General features: G+C 47.0%; 1 protein-coding gene across 5 annotated transcripts in view; it reads left to right on the forward strand.

Moving 5' to 3' along the window:
* Positions 1-22,350, forward strand: part of LOC138285624 (peroxisomal bifunctional enzyme-like) — a 184,704-nt gene that overhangs the window by 74,388 nt on the left and 87,966 nt on the right. For all 5 annotated transcript variants that reach the window (XM_069225808.1, XM_069225806.1, XM_069225809.1 and 2 more), the window contains one exon: positions 14,464-14,648. In XM_069225808.1, the coding sequence (XP_069081909.1) occupies positions 14,464-14,648 (185 nt within the window). The remainder of the gene's footprint in view (positions 1-14,463; positions 14,649-22,350) is intronic.

Raw genomic sequence — 22,350 nt, forward strand, 5'->3', positions numbered from 1 at the left:
GGTGGTTTGCCCACTGCTTTATCCTGGGGAGTGCAAAGCCACAGTCTCTTAAGTCTCTTCAGTGGGTGGTTTGCCCACTGCTTTATCCTGGGGAGTGCAAAGCCACAGTCTCTCAAGTGGATAACAGTCTCCACTGGTTCTGGAGGGGGCTTTGTGCCCAGAGTGCTTCATCCTGCCAAGTACTGAGGTAGTGAATGTCAATCTCCACTGGTTCTGGAGGGGTCTTTGTGCCCAGAGTGCTTCATCCTGCCAAGGACTGAGGTAGTGGATGCCTTTCTCCACTGGTTCTGGAGGGGGCTTTGTGCCCAGAGTGCTTCATCCTGCCAAGGACTGAGGTAGTGGATGCCTTTCTCCACTGTTTCTGGAGGGGGCCTGGTGCCCAGAGTGCTCCACGTGCAGGGTGGCCGGTACAATTCCATCACCTGGGTGTGTGTGCCACGAGATTGCCGAGGTACAGGTAGCATGATACGCCATGGAAGCAGCGACATAACCCACACTGCTGCGGCTTCGCATTCCATATGCAGGTGCCAACTGTGATGGCAGTGTTGCTTCATGGAAGCTGCCCACGGTCCTGGAACTCACTACTAGCCTCGGACGACTGACCACTGGGGATGGTGGCCATGTCTACGGTGGTGCCACTGGCTGAGAATGTTGCGGTGCTTGCTGCAGGGTCTGTGGCGGCGGGGTCTGTGGCGGCGGTGCTGGCTTCGGGGTCTGTGGCGGCGGTTCTGGCTGCGGGGTCTGTGGCGGTGCAGGTGGCGGTGTTCTCCACCGTACAGGTTGGCGGCGACGTGGACAGAAGGTGTGACACTAGTCCCTCAGTCGTTGCCACCATGCCCTCTCCTGACCTGCCCTTCAGTTTTTGGCCCTTCCCCACCTTTGATGGTGGCGCAGCTGTCTTGCCACTATCCCCTTTCGTTTTCCCTGACCCCTTGGTGACAGGTGTTTTCGGCTTCTCCCTCTGGGATGTGGGCATCTTTTTCACCTTGGCTGGTGGCGGAATGTCTTTGCCCTCGCTCCTTGGCACACTGGCAGCCCTGATGGTTGGCGCACTCCATGACCCCGTAGTTGCTGGCACCACTGTGCCTGGGGATGTGGTGGCTGAGGTGCTGGGCTGGGACCTGGAAAGCCTGGCCCTAGGGGAAGGACGGGGGTGTAGAGAAGTGGTCAATATTAGCCAGGAAAAGTTTTTTAGACATGCTGGGACGGGTAGATGGAGGGGGTTTGGGAGTGGAGGTAGAGGTAGTGGTTGTAGGAGGTGTACATCTGCTGAATTTGGGTGAAGGTACATGGGCTGGAGGCTGTTGTGAGGTGGATGGCTGTTGGGTGGGTGTGTACCTGCGTTTGTGTACTTTGGGAGGAGGGCTCACTGGGAGAGGACACAGGGGATGTGTGAATGGTAGAGGGGGTGGTGAGTGCATGTGAGCAGTGTGTGGTGATGGGCGTGCTGGTGATGGAGGTAGTGGCTGAGGATGTAGTGCATGCAGGTGTGAGTGGAGACGAGACTGGGAGGGAGGAGGGAGACGTGGAGGAGGGGGACGCAGTGGAGGCAGTGGATGTTGGTATGTGTGCATGGGTATGATGCTTGTGTGAGTGCCTGTGGGATGTGTGGTGCTTATGTTTGCCTGAGCCACTCTTGTGTGTTGAGGTGTGTGCATGCTGGTCTGATGGTGTGCTTGGGATAGGCTGAGGTACAGGGGATTGGGTCTGGGTGGAGGAAGTTGGAGGGGGGAGGCTGGACACAGGGACAATGGCTACCATCAGTGCTGAGGCCAGAGCCTGAAATGCTCTCTGTTGGGCAGCCTGGCCAGAATGAATGCCATCCAGGTATGCATTTGTTTGTTGCAAATGCCTCTCAACACCCTGGATTGCATTCAGAATGGTAGACTGCTCAACAGGGAGGGATCTCAGGAGGTCAATAGCCTCCTCACTGGGGGCAGCAGGGCTGACTGGGGCAGGGCCTGAGGTGCCTGGGGCGAAGGAGATGCCCACCCTCCTGGGTGAGCGGGCACGGGACACGCTGAGGGGCTGCTGGGAGGTTGGTGCTGGTGGGGGGGGTGGTGACTGTACCTGTTGATGTGGGGCACAGAGGGGCCCGCCACCGCAAGGGAGCTCCCATCAGAGGAGGAGTCGCTGTTACTGCTGTCTGCTCCTGTCCCCGCCGTGGAGCTCCCCTCACCCTCCGTCCCACTGGTGGCTTCAGACTCCGTTGTTTCGCCCTCCAGGGCCAAGTGGGATGCAGCTCCCTCCTGCTCCGGTGCAACTGCTCCTCCGCCTGATGATGCTATTGCACACAAGAACATGGAGACCACAAAAATGGGAGGGGGGGAGACAGAAGAAAGACATGTTCAGTGCATGCAACACCACTACCGTTGGCGGACACTACAGACACAGCAGATCTCTGCACTACCCCATGCACTTATAATTCCTAGATTAATCACATGCCCATGGGGTACAAGGCCTAAGCCCGATTGCTGCACACATGGAAGTCACAGGAGCCTGACTGGGTGTAGATGGCACTAATCACTAGTGGGGTTGGGGTGCCACTGAGCCTGCCTCACAAGGGACCTTGCCTACCAAGATCACTCTGGCCTAGGGGAACCCACTGCCCACCTCCCCCACCCAGACACCTCGTAATGCGCGCAGAGTCAGCTGAATGATAGTGTACTCACCCCCTTGTGGCTGCTGTGATGCCCTCAAGCGCCCATCCAACTCCGGATACGCCACCCCAGCACCTGGAACATCAGGGGGGTCATGGAGCAACGGGCATCCCTCCCATGTTGGGAGGCCATCCCCAGCTGGGCCTCCACCGTCTTCTTGCTCCAGCGGCGAATGTCCTCCCATCTTTTCTGGCAGTGGGTGCTCCGTCTGTGGTGGACCCCCAGGGTCCGGACGTCCTTGGCGATGGCACGCCAAATAGCCTTCTTCTGGTGGGCGCTGACCTAGAGGAATAGTACAGGGGAAAAGGAAAATCTTTACCTGTCCGGACCGTCATACTCATTGCCCTCTGTTCCCACCCTTGCCCTGACGCGCATACACTCACCGTCCGCACATGCAGGCCTCAGCCCCCCCCCCCATGTATCTTCCATCCACACCACTCCAAATAGGCATTGCCCATGCTGCATGCTCACAGTGTACTCACCTGTTTGTTTGGAGGACCGTACAGTTGTGTGTACTGGGGAGGACCCCATCCACTAGTTTCTCCAACTCCTCCGAAGTGAAGGTAGGGGCCCTTTCCCCAGACATGAGCCATTGTCGCTTCCAGACTGAGGTCACAGCAGCACTTGCAGTGTAGGTCCTCTCCTGTTGAAGGTCAGGTATCAAGTGAGTGAACAGACAGAAAATGGCTGTCACGTCCGTCGCGGTGCGTACCCTCACCGCCGGCATACATTGTCATTGGCTCCTCGGACCCATAGGGTCCAATGTTAACCAATGCTCGATTGCGCTGAGGTCTTCGACTGCCTACCGCGACGGTGTACAACGCCAGCGTAGTTACCTCATATCCCCCGTCCCACCTTACAGGTCAGGCAGCTGCCATTTCAGGGGGCGACATGGCATTAATATTAACTGCGTCACACCAATGTAGGCCTTGAATACACACAGTAACAGGCACATTGCGGATTAATACATGTGTGCAAATGACTTGTTGTCATACCTCAGTGTTGACTGACTCTCTATTCGCTGTTCTCGTCCATAGGGCACGTCTGCTGGGGCAGGTGAAGAGATGGCGGCATCCTCCAGTGTACAGACCGCTGGTGGACCTGTCAACAATGGAAGAGAGATATGTAATAGTCACCTACAGACTTGATCGTGCAACAATCCATGAACTTTGTGCCCAGTTGGAGCCAGACCTGATGTCAGCTATCCGCCATCCCACAGGAATCCCCCTCTGGTGCAGGTTCCATCTGTACTCCATTTCCTGGCAAGTGGTTCCTTTCAAACAACAGTGGCCATTGCATCAGGGATGTCCCAGCCAATGTTCTCTAACGTGTTGTCCAGAGTGTTGTCTGCCCTGCTGAAACACATGCGCAGCTACATCGTGTTCCCTCAGGTGGAGGATTTGCCCACAGTGAAAGGTGACTTCCATGCCCTGGGAAATATCCCCAACATCATAGGTGCCATTGATGGGACACATGTGGCCTTTGTCCCCCCCCGCAGGAGTGAACAGCTGTACAGAAACCGGAAGAGCTACCATTCAATGAATGTGCATATGGTGTGTTTGGCCGACCAGTACATCTCCCATGTGAATGCCAAATTTTCTGGCTCAGTGCATGACGCTTACATTCTGAGGAATAGCAGCATCCCTTATGTGATGGGGCAAATCCAGAGGCATCGTGTGTGGCTAATAGGTGAGGACAAGGACCCTATACAGTGTGAATAGTTGTCTGGGTATAGGGTTGTCCCTACGGGTTAGTGTGTGTCTAACAGTTGTCCCTCGACATTTGCAGGTGACTCTGGTTACCCCAACCTGTCATGGATACTGACCCCAGTGAGAAATCCTAGGACAAGGGCAGATGAACGCTACTTTGAGGCACATGGGCGAACTAGGAGAGTGATTGAATGCACCTTCGGCCTCCTGAAGGCCAGGTTCCTGTGGCTCCATATGACAGGTGGTTCTCTCTACTACTCACCAAAGAAGGTGTGTCAGATCATCGTGGCCTGCTGTTTGCTGCACAACCTGGCTTTGCGACGGCAGGTGCCTTTTCTGCAGAAGGATGGTCCAGCTGGTGGTCTTTTGGCAACTGTGGAGCCTGTGGACAGTGAAGAAGAGGAGGCAGAAGAAGAGGATATTGACAACAGAAACAACATAATCATGCAATACTTCCAGTGAGACACAGGTAAGAAGATGGCACTGCCTCCCACATCTCATACTATTGTTGGAGCTAGCATAAGTCTGTCATTTTCACTCAGTGCATGGACCCTGACATGTCACTTTGCATTTCCATTTCACAGATGTGGGTCCCACTTTGTGCCCTCTGCTATATTTCCTCCCGCCTGACAGCTGTGTTACATCGGTATGTGAACAATTAAATTGACATTGCTATATTCCATGGTTATTGCAATTACACGTTTGTGAAAGCACAGACTGACTCCAGATTGTTTTGTGATAGAAGTGTGTTTATTTCTGTGCAAATAAGTGGGGGGGGCGTAAAATGGGCTGGGGTGATGGTGGAGGAATGTCCATGGCAGAGTCCAGTCTATTTGTTTCACAGGTGCATTGTCCAAAGGGGCATAGGAAGTGGAGCTATGGCGGTTTAAGGATGGACAGGGTGACAAAGTGGGACAGAAGGGTGACATTCAGGGGGGTCTCATTTCCTGGCGGGGTCTTGGAAATGTTCTCTGTCTTGTTCCTGGATCTCAGGGACCGTTTGCAGGGTGGTTCTCCATCTGCAGGGGGTGGGGTGCTGGTGTTGTGTTCCTGTGGCGGTGCCTCCTGTCCACTAGCACCAGCGGAGGTGGACGGCTGTTCATCGTCCAGGCTAGTGTCAGGGGCCCATTGTTGTGCCACAGTGTCCCTTCTGGTGTTGACTAGGTCTTGCAGCACCCCTGCAATGGTGACCAGAGTGTTGTTAATGGACTTCAGGTCCTCCCCGATCCCCAGATAGTGTTCCTCCTGCAGCCGCTGGGTCTCCTGAAACTTGGCCAGTACCTTTGCCATCGTCTCCTGGGAATGATGGTAAGCTCCCATGATGTTGGAGAGGGCCTCGTGGAGAGTGGGTTCGCTGGGCCTGTCCTCCCCCTGTCGCACAGCAGTCTTCCCAGTTTCCCAGTTTTCCTAAGCCTCTGTCCCCTGAACCGTGTGCCCACTGCCCCCAGGTCCCTGATTTTCTTGGGTTGTTGAGTTTGCCTAGTTTCCCTGTAGTGGTGGACACACTGCTGATTGATGTGTCCTGGGGACAGAGGGATGGGCCCGCTGGGTGGGTGCTGTGCTGGTGTTTCCTGAGGGGGGAGGCTCTGTGGGGGCTTGTGCCAGTGTCAGGGGAACCGACTTTCCGGAGGTCCCTGATAGGCCGGGCTGGTCATCTTGATCCAGTTGTGCAGAGCTGCTGTCATCACTGTGGGCTTCTTCTGTGGGGGGACTGGACATGTCTGGTACCTCCTGTCCGGTGACGTTGGGTTGGGGTCCTGCAGGGGTGTAAAGGCATGATTATTGCATCTGTGTGTGCCATCGTGTGCAATGGGTGAGTGACCCTGTACTCCAGTGCTTGCATTCTTGTCTTGGTCCTTGTGTGATATTTGGTTTGGGGTCTGTGTGGGTATCTGTAGTGGACATGCTTTGGTGATGGGTGTCCATCCTTTGGTGTTGCATGCAGGGCTTGGTGTTTATGATGGGTGGGTTGTGATATTGGGGCATATGTGAGGCGTTGGAGTGATGGGGGTGAGGGTGAGGGTGGGAGTATGTGATGGCATGCAGGTAGGGTGGGGATATAATAGTAAAGCTTTGACTTACCAGAGTCCAGTCCTCCTGCTACTCCTGCGAGGCCCTCAGGATGCAGTATTGCCAAGACTTGCTCCTCCCATGTTGTTAGTTGGGGGGGGGGAGGAGGTGGGGGCCCACCCCCAGTCCTCTGTACAGCAATCTGGTGTCTGGAGACCACAGAACGCACCTTCCCCCGTAGTTTGTTCCACCTCTTCATGATGTCATCCCGTGTTCTGGGGTGCTGTCCCACTGCGTTGACCCTGTCGAGGATTCTGCGCCATAGCTCCATCTTCCTTGCAATGGAGGTGTGCTCCACCTGTGATCCGAATAGCTGTGGCTCTACCCGGACGATTTCCTCCACCATGACCCTGAGCTCCTCAGAGAACCTGGGGTGTTGTTGAGGTGCCATGATGTGGTGTGAATGATGTGTGGGGTGATGTTTTGGGGTGTGTGGTGTTTTCTGTGTGGATGGTGTATGAGTGATGGTGTTGTGTGCCTCTGGATGCTGGTGTGGTCTTTGCTTTTCTGTCTCTCTGCTTCTTCATAAATTTTGATTGTAAGGGGTTGTGGGTAACGTGGGTGTGTGGTTTATATTGGATTGGGTGTGTGGGTGTGGTGTGTGTATGTATGTCAGGTGTGTGTATTTCGATTTGTCCAATGTGGTTGTGTTTTGTAAATGTGTGTGTAATTTGAACGCAGTGGTGTGTACCGCCAATGGAATATCGCGGTTGGAAGACCGCCACGTGGATTTGTGGTTCGTGATACTGTGGGCGTATTCCGGTTGGCGTGACGGTGGAGGTTTTGTTATCGCCAGTTTATCACTGACCTTTGGTGTGGCGGACTTGTGTGGGTGTCTGTATTATGGCGGATTCCGAGCTGTGGGTCGTAATAACTGGAGCGAAAATCCGCGGGCGCAGCAGTATGTTGGCGGTCTTCTGCACGGCGGTAAGCGGCATTTACCACCAGGGTTCTAATGAGGGCCTATGTCTGTTTAAAACTAGACTCTGACACGACATGCCACTCCACTGTACGAAACAATCCTCCACTCTGACACGTCACTCCACTCTACAACACACCACCGCTCTACAACATTCTACTCCAGTGTATGACACTCCATACCACGCCACTCCACTCTACAACATGCCACTCCACTCTGACACACAACTCCACTGTATGACACGTCCCTACACTATACTCTTCACTTTACACCACTCCACTGTACAGAATGTCATTCCACGTTCCGAGAGTCCATCCCACTCTATGCCACTCAACTTAATGTATTCCTCTCTACACCTCTAAAGTCTGTGCCACTGTACTTTGTCACGCCACACTACTCAACTCCACGCCACACTACTCAGCTCTATGCTGTTCCACTCCAGTCTATGCCATTTCACTTTGCACTGCTCTACTGTATGCCATTCCACTCTATGCTATTCCACTGTATACCACTCCACTCAGAGCCACTCAATTATAAGCCACTCCACTCTGCACCCTTCAATCTACAGTATTCCTCTCTACGGCAGTCCACTCTACTGTATGACATACTACTTGACTCTTCAGTACTCCAGTGTTTTGCACTCCACATTATGCCACTCCACACCACTTCAATCTACTGTATTCCACTCTACAGCAGTCTACTCCACTGTACGACCTGCTACTTGACCCTACGGCACTCTACCACATGCCACTCCACTCAGTACTATTCCACTCTAGGCCACTCCACTGTACACTAGTCCGCTCTATGCCACTCCACTCTATGCCATTCCACTCTGTGCCATTTTCAACTCTACACTGTTCCACTCAGTGGCACCTCACTCTTCTCTACAACATGCTACTTGACTCTATGCCACTCCACTATACACTACTCCACTCCACTCTGTGACATGGCACTCCACTCTACTTTTCGACACGCTAATCCACTCAACAGCCCAGTCTAGACCACACCACTACAGGTTATTCAACCATGTGCCACTCCCCGCTATGCCTCCACAGTACTCCAATGTACTCTACTCTACACCGCTCCACTGTACGCCACTCTGTGGTATTTTACCGTACGCCACTGCACCGTATGCCACTCCACTGTACGCTGCTTCACTCTACACTATTACACTTTAAGCCACTCCACTCTATGCCACTTTACTCTATTTTATTCCACTGTACACAGCTCCATTTTACGCCACTCTACTCTACGGTAGTCCACTCTCCCCCACTCCACTATCTACTGTTCCATAGTACACCACTCCACTCTATGCCGCTCCACTCTACCACACTCCAGTCTATGTTATTCCAGTGTACATCACTCCAGCCAGTGCCACTTCGCTATACCCTATTTGGCTGTACGCCACTGCACTCTAAGCCATTCGACTGTACTCCACTCCACTCTATGCCACTCCACTCTATGATATTTGACTACATCTTTCCACTATACGCCACTCCACGTTATGCTGTTCCTCTGCATGCAACTCCACTCTGTGCCATTCCACTCTCCACCACTCCAATGTACAATACTGGCCTCCACTGTACTATATGACACTACACTCAACACTTCATTCTTACAACACTCTAGTCCATTATACTCAATGCCACACTACAACACCACTGTATTCTCTGCCACTCTACTCAACTCTGTAATGCTCCACGACGTTCTAGTCGACACTCCACTATACAACACTCAACTCTGCTGTACAGCACACCACTCCACTGTACAACATGCCACACCTCTAAACTCTACTCCCTTCTAGTCCACTCTATGGACACTACACTCTCCTTTACTGTACTCTACAATGCTTCAATTAATGACAGTACACTCTACAGCACTCTCCTCACCTCTACTGTACTGTAGGATGCTCCACTTAACAACATATATTGCGTACCTCCTTACTTAGTGTTGTCGACTTGCTCCCCACGCTACATTAACTATAAATTGTGCGTTCATGCATTGCTTACAACCCTGAATATTACATCACATGTAGCATGTTAAATGACCTCATTCCTAACAAGACACATGACAAGTCAAATGTTATAATTTTCTGAAAATGTTGTGCTTGTTAGGGTGCCGAGTTAGTTACTGTAGTGTGACGAGCGAGTTGACAACATTATGTACATTGCGCGAGTTACAGTATGTTTTTAATTTAAAGCTGGTGCATGAATTATAAATTCAAGTTATAACTATAACTTTTGAATTTTTTATGTTTGTGGAATTTTAATTGGGTTAGTGTAGAAAGAGAAAATTATAAATGTAAGTTATATCTTTTGAATTTCTAATATTTGTGTACGTTTGCACTTTTAAAAATCAACCCTCAACCAAGTGTATGGACTTCTAATAAATAAAGCGAGCTTTTTTGGCACTTAAGCTTTCACAGTTTCCAGGTGTGTCTGTAGGCTTTCTTGCTTCTAAATTGCATGCAGTTCCCTCCTTCCTTTCTTTCCCCCATGGCTAAAATGTCGCAATTTTCAATTAAAGATTTGCATAAGACTCAACTATGATTTCTAACCAGGTATCTAATGAAGACTGCAATTTGGGTAGGGTTCCTGTAAAGGTTAGTGTTTTTCCAAACCCATAATTTCAAGTTCTGAGTATCCAGTAACATCTTTAACAGCTACAGTTGTAATGGAATATCATCACACTCTCTAGAACAAATCCCAGATTAGAGTTCATATCTAAAGGCAAAAAATATATAAATACATAATCCTGGCTACCCTAATGCAACCAAATCAAGAGGCTTTTTGCCTGTAAAAATGGGTGGAAATGATTCAGTTTTGAAGAGGCTAAACCCCAGCCTTCATCATTAGACATGCTCTGAGAATAGTAGCACACATTACATGTAATATAGGTATTTCGATCACCCATTATCAAAATTGAACGGCATGGATATGTACAGGAATAACTTTCGATTGTCTACACCATCACTCCCAGTAGCAGTAGTGCTACTAAATCCCAGCTGCAGTTGTTCTTGGGATGTCTTGTCATGTGCTTATTTGAGCCAGAGGTTAATTTATTCATTGATCTATAAGCGGAGGAAGCCTTTATCTGTAGCGTAGTAACCATACATGAATCGGGAGAAAACTAGCAATGAATAGTGGGATGTAAAATTAAATGAGATGATATTCAAGGTTTAAAGATACTTGCAAGAAACACTGTTGGGTTCTGTCCTGTACCAATCTTCTGGTCGCTTGTCTCCACTGTTGAGTAGAACTCCTGAACATGTGTCCATGTTGTTGTGAAATATTCAGATCCAAATGCACATGCATTAATAGTGATAAAAGAAACTGCCAATCTGGGGAATGTGTTCCTCTTGTTGGGTTTACTTAGCAGAGTTACCCGACATTGATGTTGCTAAAGCTACACATTCAAATTGGGTACTCTATTTAGTATGCCTAGTACTTTTACTCAATTTATCAGTGAACCAACACCATCAAGATAGACAATATCCAGAAACAATGCAGAAAAGTGTCTATCTTCCTATTCTATAACCATTTGTATTCATTTTAACAGCAGGAGTTGGCATGGTGTTGTTGCTCCTTTGTCGGGCGTCAGCCAACTCAGACCTGTCCATAGAGAGAAACTTTACCCACCCTGCTTGATTGTAAGGTGGGGGAGAAATGTCAGGTTTTACCAACATGATCAGGGAGGAGCCAGACGAATGCAAGCCAATTCATCATGGACGGAGAACCTCATTTTTCATACCCCATTTCAATTAATCCTTTGTATTTCAGTATTCTGTTTTTATTCCAATTCATTTAGGGCCCTGCTTGGTGAGTGCGTGCACTAAGAAGTTTGGAGACATCTATTTACTCTTAAATCTATAGTTTCTCTTGTCTTCCTTTTTCCATACAATGGTTGGTTGAATGTTTATACATCTCAGCAAAAAAGGGCACTGTGCATCCTAACCGATATCAATCCAGGGTCCATTCAAAATCATTACTCAGACTCGGTCCTCCTCTGGTAATTTAACTCCCACATCTCTCTTTAGCTGCAACCTTCAGGTTTTACACATAAAATGTGGTGATGATCAGTTTGAGAGGTGTTTTGAATGCCTTCCTTCACGTTACCAACCATTTGACTAACTTTATCAACAGTGTGCTGAATTGTGTCCGCTTTATAAGACCTTCGCATATGCTTGTAAGAATCATCTGTTTTTTTTGTCCTTAATTTTTTGCTATAGACTGTTTATGGAAAGTAGACTGGGCACACATGAAACCAGACAGCAGTCCTCTAATGGAGGTGGGTTGGATTTATGGCTCTCTTAACAGGAGTAGATTTCTTTCACGCCTCCATTTCTTATCATCGGGGAGGGAGAGTGGTGCTTTAAATTCAGTAGGAGAACAATCCAAACTAAACTTTCCATTTACATGACCTATATGTAATAGCACGTCTTGACCTTGGTCATCTGTCCTATGCCTTTTGGGGGTAGCCAGGTAATGAAACATCAGGTTTCATTGTGTCTATCTTTATCTATGTGACTTCTATTGCCAGTCCTGTAGGCAATGCATGTCCAGCTTTGAGAAATGGATGAACAACAATGCGCTCAAACTCAATGCTGGTAAGACAGAGGTTCTGGTTTTCGGTGCGCAGGACTCAATTTTGTCTAATATCCAGTGACCTGCGAAGTGTGGGCCTCTTCTCACCCTTGTGAAATCCCCTTAAAACCTGGGTATTTTGTTTGACAAACCCTTCAGCTTTAATGTCCAGGCTAGTCGCACTTCAGCACTTGTTTACATATCATTAAGGTCCTGAAGAAGATTTTTCCTTTCATTCCCAGGTAATTGTGTCTGGCGGTTGTCATCGTGCTTATCCCTTCTCCATTACATTATTGTAACTCACTATACACGAATACTAGTATGACAGGAATCAACAAGTTGAAGGTTGTCCAGAATGCAGCTGCCCGGCTTACTCTGAATATCCCTAGACAGGTATTGTTGAAGGAAGGTCTGCACGCCCTCCACTAGCTTCCTATTAGAAAGAGAATTGTTTTCAAAGCCTTGTGTATAGTTTCAGAACACTGAACAGTTCAATGCTATATTTCTTTGGTATGCACCTGCAATACCTCTTAGATTTTCCTCTTGTAGACTGGCAGTAAGTAGTTCCAAGTTTTGGGAAAGCCAGGTGGGGAGGAAGTGCTTTTGCTGTGGGAGCGGCCAAACTGTGGAACACCCTACCGTCCCACACTGCGGACACCGAAACCTTTTCAGTCTTTAAAAAACAATTGAAAACATAGCTCTTCACTCAGCATGGCTCTTTATGAGTGTTTGTCCTGCTGGGTCTCGGCTAGCACTTTGATGCTCTCGGGTTTAGTGCACTCCACAAATGCATATAACATAATATAACAGGTAAAGTATAGTCATTAAGATTGGGAGGAATTTGTACCCCAAAATATATTCTGATCCTATTAAAACAATAAGAAAATATATTGCCCTTTTTATGTTACATACGTTTTATGTTATCTTCCAACATTCAGGGGGTCATTCCGACCCTGGCGGTCAAAGACCGTCAGGGCCGCGAATGACAGAAGCACCGCCAACAGGCTGGCGGTGCTTCCTTGCCCGTTCTGACCGCGGCGGTAAAGCCGCGGTCAGAAAACCGGGGCCGGCGGTTTCCCGCCGGTTTACCCCCCACCTGGGCGAATCCGCCATTGCGGCGCTGGATTCTGACCCCCTTACCGCCAGCCTGTTTCTGGTGGTTGTCACCGCCAGGAAGAGGCTGGCGGTAACTGGTGTCTAGGGGCCCCTGGGGGCCCCTGCACTGCCCATGCCATTGGCATGGGCAGTGCAGGGGCCCCCTAACAGGGCCCCAGCATGCTTTTCACTGTCTGCCTAGCAGATAGTGAAAAGCGCGACGGGTGCAACTGCACCCGTCGCACGCCTGCAACACCGCCGGCTCCATTCGGAGCCGGCTTCAGTGTTGCAGGCCTCTTTCCTGCTGGGCCGGCGGGCGCTACCTTGGGTAGCGCCCGCCGGCCCAGCGGGAAAGTTGAAATGGCATCAGCGGTCTTTTGACCGCGGTGCGGCCAAATGGCGGTTCCCGCCAGGCAGGCGGCGGTTGGTCAGAATGACCCCCTGAGTTCATTCATGCCAATTTGAACTCCTTCTAAGACAGCTCAGTGAGTTAAGCGTTTGCGTATGAGAGTTGTAAGTGCCCTACAGTCTACAGATTTGAACCTCGGCGGAGCATACTTAACCCTTCATATTTCTAGAGTCAATAAAATGGGTACAACCTACTTTGGCTATAGCAATGCCTCTAATTTGCAACCCTATACAAGATAAAATAAGGCTCTGTCACCAGCGACACTTAACACTTGTATTATATTACTATGTATATTCGTACAGCAGACATAGTGCAGAGGTCATGTGAGGAAACTCCAACTCCTACTCTAAGTAGGGAGGCTCAAAGAAACCGACATGGAATCCAGGGTGTATTACATTGAACTACAATTGATACTGACTGTACAAGAACAAGGGATGTTCTGATGAGAAAGCACTGTGCACAAGCAAGGTCATTTAAACCCATTGGGATACAGTTTAAACAATAGGAAAGCGAGTATCTCGGTTACTGCGCAGATGGCTCAATTTACTCTGGCGGAGCACCAGAGATGCCTTAAATTTAGTTGTTAGTGCAAGGGAAGCACTTACCTGAGGAAATAGTGCTTTAGCTGGACTGAGACTTTTGTTTTCTTAATGGAGCGTTTTCTCAGCATAGACTACTCTATAATGCGGCTTGCTGTTCACGTTTAGTCTGGAATGTTTGTATGACTATCACGTATGATGTGGTCCGGGGGAGAATGTTACAGGATTAACCTGTGAGGAGTCACTGTGTGACGCCATCCATGGAATGTTGGATCATCAAACCAAAGATTCTTCTGCCCTCTCTGCCATGTAATACTACAAAAAATGTTGGTTACATTCACAAATAGCAGTTGGCCCGTAAGCAATGCTAGTCACACCTGGATGGTATTACGCTTGGTAATCATGAAAATGCTATGTCTAAGATAGTGGTGGTAAGCAAACATCAGTAAATGCATTGTCTTTAATTTTCTTTTATTTAGGTGCTGACATTCGAACATTTGAGAACATTGGTCAAAAGAGTGACTCCCTTTCACATTTTCTGGAGGATGTCAATTCGATGGCTGAAAAAAGTGAGAAACCTGTAATTGCTGCTATCGAAGGAGTCGCTCTTGGAGGTGGTCTGGAGCTGGCTCTTGGTTGTCATTACAGGGTAGCACATGTGAAGGTAGCTTAATGTCTTTGTAATATGTATCTACTTTCATATTTCCCCATTTTAAAATGGTCTACTATGTGTTTCTTGTATCTAACACTACATGGTGGCACCCACCCCAAAATGCTGGCCCACACATACCGAGGACATTTTTGAAATAAGGGTGCCTATGGTATATAGATGGCATATATTGCAAATTTCTGGCACTGGCATATTTCATGGCACAAGGAGCAGCCATGACAAAATGCTGGCCCTGGCATAATGGAGGTAATGTCTGGTTTCATTAGCTTGGCACATCTTGAAAGCATTCGCATATTTAATGAAAGACCTTTCAGCGCTTATGGCATTTCATTACATTTATGTGAACATTGTCTTGTAAAATGCACTATTTCACGTAATTATTTTAAGGTTCTTCTAGGAGGACACCCCTCCCATAGAAAAGTTCTAGGTTACTTCCTTTGCTCTCTCACTACAATTCAGGGCAAGCATTGTGCCCCAGAGCTTTCAAAGATCAAGTCAGCACCATAAAATAGGTTTGTGGTATCTAAAAAAATATATTTGTATCTGTTATGTCATTATATGAATCATACCATGCAGTATGGAACTTTAACAATGTCAGTTGTTGTGATGTTAGGGTCATGTGACAGTGGTCATGTAACATACCTTCTGGCAAAACAATCAGGCTGAAGGGTCATATGATGTCACTTTTTGTGATGTCATTAAGGTCAAAGGGTATGTGTTGTCACTTTGTTACCCATGGCATTTCAGTGAATAAATGCCTATGAACATTTGTTTTATTATTTTGTCCTTCTTAGCTCTAGAGTTAGACATCTTGAAATGTTCATGTTCAGGTGTCACATTGTAATTAATTGCTGCAATTCTGGATTTTTTAAAAAGTTAGCCTGCTTATTTTGTGTACTAGTGAGCCAGTGTTTAGGTTTAGAGTTTGTTTTTATTTGGGTAATTGCTAGTGCTCCAGTATGAGTTGCCTCTTAATAGACGATTATTACAGTGGGGCTTTACTAGGTGTTAGTTTGGCATCTGAATTAAATAGTTTGGATCTTGTTGAAGTAGTCAGCCTAAAGTTCGCTTTTGGTAGGGGGTGGATACATTTTATTGACAACAGGTCCCCTTTTTCTTCAAGAGATCGATTTCCTTGCTGCTTCCCTCTGTTCTGTCCCTTTTGGTGTATTCACAAACTTTTGAAAGTCTCTGAATTTTCCTACTCCGGGTCGCGCCTCTGATTAGTGCCTTAACGGGACAAGTTGCAGAGAGGAGAGACCAATTAGAGCAACATAAGAACTGCATCCAGGACAATTTAGTCAGCAACATAGTGGGTACAATTTGACTTGCAACTACTTGGTTGTATGGTTCAATTACTCCGCTCAATATATTTGCATTCCCTGCACCTGTGTTTTGTTTTCCCTGCCTTTTCCTTTGTGTTTCTTTCCCCTTACCTGAATCGCTTATGAAGAGGTCTCTTTGGTCAGTTTTGGGCCTTCTACACCTGAACTTAATTAAAAGTTGCTCACACTAGGATCCTGCTTCTAAGCTTGGAAAGGTCTCTAGGTAATTCCTGTTGTTTTTTTTTACCAGTGCTACCTGCCAGAGCATCATGTGAGCCTTGTTAGGACTGGATTTGCTCAGTATATTTTCACACTTATTTTCATACTCGAACTGTTTGGGCTTATCATTATATCCAAACACGCTGTCCCTCTGGCGTGTGTATTACTACTGTTGTACTGCACTCTTTGAGAGAGTGAGAAAGAGAGAGAGAGGGGGAGCAATCCTGAGCTCGAGGAGATGAACTTCCAATGTCTACTCTGTTCCTCTTCTACTCCCTATCATCCTGCCCCCTCACAAAAAAGTTAACTGAAATCTCAACCAGCAGCTCATGTTTGGTGGAGAGAGTGGAATAACATTGGGCCCACTCCTCCAAACCTCCCACATGTCCCTCCTGGGTTGTAAAAACCCCCATCTGTCCTGGTGCTGGAAATAAATATTTTGATGTTAAAAAGGTATCACAAAGAATGATTGGTCATTACTCACCCACATGTTATCGAGTGCCAAATAATCCATAGCAACAAACTTATTGTAGGAAAATCTCTGTCTCTGTCTCTGTCTCTTGTCGAGAAAGCATTGGGCCCTAGTAGAAATGAAAATGTTGATGCTTGATCTACAAGATGATGATGATAGACAAAGTTTCTTAGTCTATGGAAGCCTTTAGTTGACCATTTCACGAAGAATTTGTGTCAGTCGTACCCTTGAATTTTGTTAGCTCTAAAATTGCTATGGCAGAAATGGCATAATGTACACAATCTGGTTATAAAACATGTCCACATCCTATCCTTCCTATAGAGGTATGCATACAGATGTTACTTCTCTCACTGCTTCATTTGGGGTTTCATACTCCTTCGGGCAGGGGAGGAGGATGGAACATCCAGTAATCATTGAAACAGTGTAATGACATTATCTATCCAGTATATTACATCTTATAGTTATGGCTTAGTTTATTTGGTTTATTTAGAGGAAAAGAGGTGTTTCCTTGAAGCATGTCCAGTGCCAAATAACTTGATATAATGAATGTCTGGCTGAGGAAAGGACTGAGGCCTTTGATCCTACGTTCCCTTGTACCCACGTTTTAGTAGTGCTTCTCAATGGTCAGACAAATGGGTTCTTGCCTCCAGAGTTACCAAGGACGAGAATGGCATCTTTGCTGAAGAAGCAGATGACCAGGCCTCCATTGCAGAACAAGGACTTCATTGACGAGTTCTCAGATCTCCTCACCACCTCGCTGATTCAACATGTCTATACCACTCTCTTGGATGACTTAAACCTTCCAGGCATCACAATCTAAAAAAGGAGAAAGAAAACCCCTCTTAAAGCATGTAGGCCAACCAAAATATTCCAAAGGCCACATTAATCTCTTCTTCTTTACATCACCAACAATACAGTGCAGACTGGAACAACCACATGCCACCCCTGAGTCCCTGCTCAGCATCTTACTAACAAATGAAGGTCATCACAAAAGAAAGGACCAAACCTTCAGATCTTTTAGTGACTTCTCCTTAGACAACCTAATGATAAGCCTCAGCTCTTACCCTAGTGTCCAACACCAACACTCTTCTGAACAATTACAACCGTTTTTTGGAAAACTATGTGAACATCCACTGCCCAATTTAAACACGGAAATGCCAGCCAAGACCTTCAGCAACCTGGTACTCTAAGGTCCTTGCTGAATATAAACAGTCCAAAGGAAAGGAAATTGAAGAAAAGAAGAACTTCTGATGACCTAGTTACACTGAAGTCCCTCTGTGCAACAATCAGACGGCTCATTGTATCGGGGAAAGCAAAGTGCTATACCTACACCCTTAATGAAGCTACCAACAGAAGCAGAATACATTTCAGGACATTCAAGCACTGCATCAACCCCCTGCCAGAGCCACCTATTCGTCATTCCACATAAAAGTGCGATGACATAATCGTCTTCTTCAGTGAAAAAATACAGAAGGTCTGACAGTACATAGAGAGCACAAAGCCATCTGCATCTCTTATGCCCACCTCTTCATCTAGGCCCCCTTACTGGCCAACCTTCTAAGCCCTGTCTCTCGCAGAACTTGCCAAGGCACTCAACGCCCTCAAAGCCCCTTCTGAAGATGATGTTTTTCCCTCGTCCTTCATCAGTGGTCTCCCTGAGGATGCTCTCTCACCTCTACTTACCATTGTCAATGCCTCCCTCACGCAAGGCACCTTTCCAGATGCTGTCAAGACAGGCCAGCTCCCCCTACTTCTAAATAAAAAAACCTACACTAGATTCTGATGACTGTGCCAGATAATGGCCCTACTCTCATCTACCAAGATCAGTGCTAACCATATCCTACATGGCTACCAGCCTGTAGCACAAAAATAGCCCCCTTACAAATTACGGACAGTGCTGTCTTGGAGATGAAGATGACCCCTGCCTGCTGATATTGCTGGAAATTTTAGTTGCCTTTGGCATGGGACTCGCCTGCAATGTCCTTCACTGGTTCTCATCCTTCCTACACTATTTAGTTTTGCATGGGCAACTCCTGGGTCCCAATGATCACAACCATCTGCAGAGTCTCCCAGACGTCCATACACTTTCCTGTCATCTTCAACCTCTACGTTGAGCTGCTTGTTGCTCTGCTCCCATTTAACAGCATCAAGGTTCACCAATATGCTGATGGTACCCAAATCTACTGTACTTGAAAGTCTCCTCTGCTTCAGACATCTAGACAGACAGTGCTTGCACATCATCCACACCTGGATATCCAGCATGCCTGAAGCTCACTCAACCAAGGCAAAATTACTGTTGTTTACCATGAATAACAAACAAAAAACAGTACAAACTTGGCTCAATAATATGAACCTTGTCGGCTTCGAACCCCGACTTTCACTGAATGCCAAGTCACTTGGATTCACTTTTAACACCAACCTCACCCACAAGGACAACTTTGCCAAAAAAGGTTGCCTGGCACCATCTCTCTCTTCTATATCTAGTGTAACTGTTTCTTCCAGAAGGCAACTTCAGGATGCTGTTCAAGCCTTCGTACTCTGGATGGTGGTAATGCCCTGCTCCATGGTCTCCCCAGCTGTACACTGGCACCCCTGAAAGGGAGCCTACATGTTGCAGTCTCATCCTGCACCTGAAGAAGTATGGTCACATTACTCGCATTGTGATGGAGCTCCATTGACTCCACATGCTGACCCGCACCATCTTCAAAACCAGTTGCATCATTTACAAACCCATCATGACCATACCTTGCAGCCAAGTTCAATATCTTTTGTGGTTCTTGGCACACCATCAGCCAACACACCAATGAACTGCATTCTAAGAAGTGTAAAAAAGAAAAAAACAAGACAGCAGGACTTTTCCATCTGTGCACCTACATAGCAACATCTGTGTATCCATCAAGACAGTACCAATGCTGTCCCAGTTGAGGAAAGAGTTGAAGAGTCACCTCTCTAAAGAACACCCCGTCTGAATGCATTAACTGTCCACAACTAAGCTACCCCTTCTATCACTATAGGTTGGTCTTTGAGCTTGTATAGTGCTTTGCTGCCTCGTGGCTCAGTTTACGCTATAGAAATTCTAGAACTATACTTGCATACATACATACATGACCAGTGGACAAAACTGTTGCTGGACCTAGGCGCCAGAACAGTAGAGCTTCCCTCCTGCTGCTGTGTATGCTGGGTATCCCAGAAGTCGATATTTGCAGTTTGTAGCTGGAGGAAGAACTAAAACAAAGTAAAAATTTGGAAATTCGAGTGTTTGACCTCCGTAGAACCAGGACAAGGTGCCAAAATATGACTGCGCTGGTAAGATTTCCTTTTTCATCGTGCTTGGAGCTTTCAACAGCGGCGTTTGTGAATATGACAGAATGGTGAAATCCTCATACTCAAAGTAGCGAAAAAATAGAGAGGGGACCCTCCTGTATACAAAATACCTGGGGGGGACAGGGTACCGTAAAACAGTAAGTATATAGAAAAAAAAAACCATCGGGCAAGCTAGTCCAATCACACTTCACTCACACACACAATGAATCTCTCTGTTAATCAGCTAAGAATCTTACAAATCAAAAATTAAATATTTAATAAAATTCCGAGCAAATTCTCAAAACATACAATAACAGAACAAACACATAAATATTAAAACATTAAAAAAATTAAATTGACATTAAGTACAATTACATAAAGGGGAAACAGATAAAAGACATATACAATCGTCTATAAAATGGAACTGTACCAATATTGATAGGAATCGACCTATCGATAATTATAAATACTCTTTATTCGATAGAGTCCTTCTTCTATGGGTCCAGTGAAGGTAAAGTGTTGAGGCGTTTTGGTGGGCTTCCAAACTTTTTTCACCACCTTCTTCAGGACTAAATATTGTACTCCCCAAAGTTATTCATTCAAACAGTTTGCCCTGCTTGTACCTTTTTGACACCAAATCTCATGTCCTCAGCTGGACCTTGCTATTCCTTGCATGTCAAACCTGGACAGGGAAAAAGTGTATTGGACTGTTAAAGACTGTTGTCCTCCTGATGTTTTAGATACAGAAGCCGTAATGTGAACAGGCAGATTATTGCCTGGCAATACAGAAGTCACCCTTCCACTGGTCAGTGGGCCCCCCCTCTAAGTGACACAGGGGAATCAAGATTTTGGCAAAGCAGGAGAACATCTCATTTGCTGTGGTTCTCCTGTCTGCTGAATTCCAAATGACGCTTTGCTTCCTCACTGCAGTGGTTAGAGTGGGTGGGGCAGCCTGCGACCTGCTGAGCTCTGAGAGTTATATAGAAAAGCCTAGGCGGATGCGCAGGGGAAAGTAATAGGCACACTGCTTGTTCCTCACTTTTTTCCTGCTTTAATTGCTATTTCTTATCCTGTTTTACTTTGGTTTTAAATTGCATGGTTTTACCATAGGGGATATCCTGAGACCGGGGAGGGGTGGCCTTTTTTGAAGATTGTTAATTTAAAAAAAAAAAAATGTTCTGATGAAATTGTTCTGGCAAATGCACTTTCATGGTGGCTATTTAACACCACCACAATACTTTGCTTCCCCGCTTCAGTGTTTAGAGTGGGCGAGGCAGCCTGCAACCTGCTTGACTCTCAGAGTGTTATATAGATGAGCTTAGGGTGGATGCACAAGGTGGGTGTGCCACCGACATGCCGAAGGCAAGCCCGTCTGCGCCTGTCAGTGTTCTGGAAGTAGTCAGCCCCAGCCACTATGCCCCTTTCGGGAGAGATTCTAGGGTAAGACTGTTGTATGCACGAGAGGAATTATTAGCCCTTACCACTCCAATTGTCTGTTCTAGCAAATTATTCCCTTTTATAGCAGATACGGCCTTCACCTGTACTATGTGATTTTGAGGTCATGTCCCTCCCCTCAAGAGGTGTTGGTAGTAGCTCCTGCCCTAACCAAACTAAATATCCCATTAAAGTTTTTCTTTCTTCACAGACACAGTCTTCAAAAACATGCAGTCTAGGTACATGACCTTTGTGATGAGAGACCTGACATCCTGTTAATTATGGAAACCTTGCTGTCGGCCTCTTCTAAGCCTATCTTAGAGAATGCCATTTCGGCAGGTTACAAGATTCAGAACTTTGACCATGCTAATGGCAGAGGGGAAGGCTTTGCTATTATTGTTAAGCATATTTTATTCATGCTCCACTTTTCCCGCTGATGATTTACAATGCTCAACAATCTCTTGGTGCTCTCCTAATTCACAGACCCCCTGGACCTGCTGGGTCCTTTCTGAATTCCTTTGAGGAAGCAGTGTCATAGGTTTTGCTTTGCATTTCACACTGTATTATATTATTGGACTTTACCATTCATTGGAACTCCCTTTCTGATAAAGACGTACTCAGGCTGAAAGACATCATGGCCCCTTTTGGGCTTTCTCAAATGGTTGCCAAGTCCATTCATTTAGGGGGTCATACAGTTGATCTCATTTTTTCTAATAAGTGTTTACACTTCTGTTAACCCCTCCCTGCCCCTTGGTCTGATCATTATTTCATCCATTTTAGATGGCAGGTGACCTCACATGTGAGATGTGAAAATTAGCCGTAGATATAGCTCGACCTATTGCATAGATACTTGAAGACATGCCCTGGATAATACCTTGCCGAACTTTCCAGACCCACTTGACGCTGATGTCCAGGTGTTCGATAATTGGATCCATTCCTCTGT

This window comes from Pleurodeles waltl, chromosome 3_1 (assembly GCF_031143425.1).
Source record: "Pleurodeles waltl isolate 20211129_DDA chromosome 3_1, aPleWal1.hap1.20221129, whole genome shotgun sequence".
In the NCBI taxonomy this organism is placed as follows: Eukaryota; Metazoa; Chordata; class Amphibia; order Caudata; family Salamandridae; genus Pleurodeles; species Pleurodeles waltl.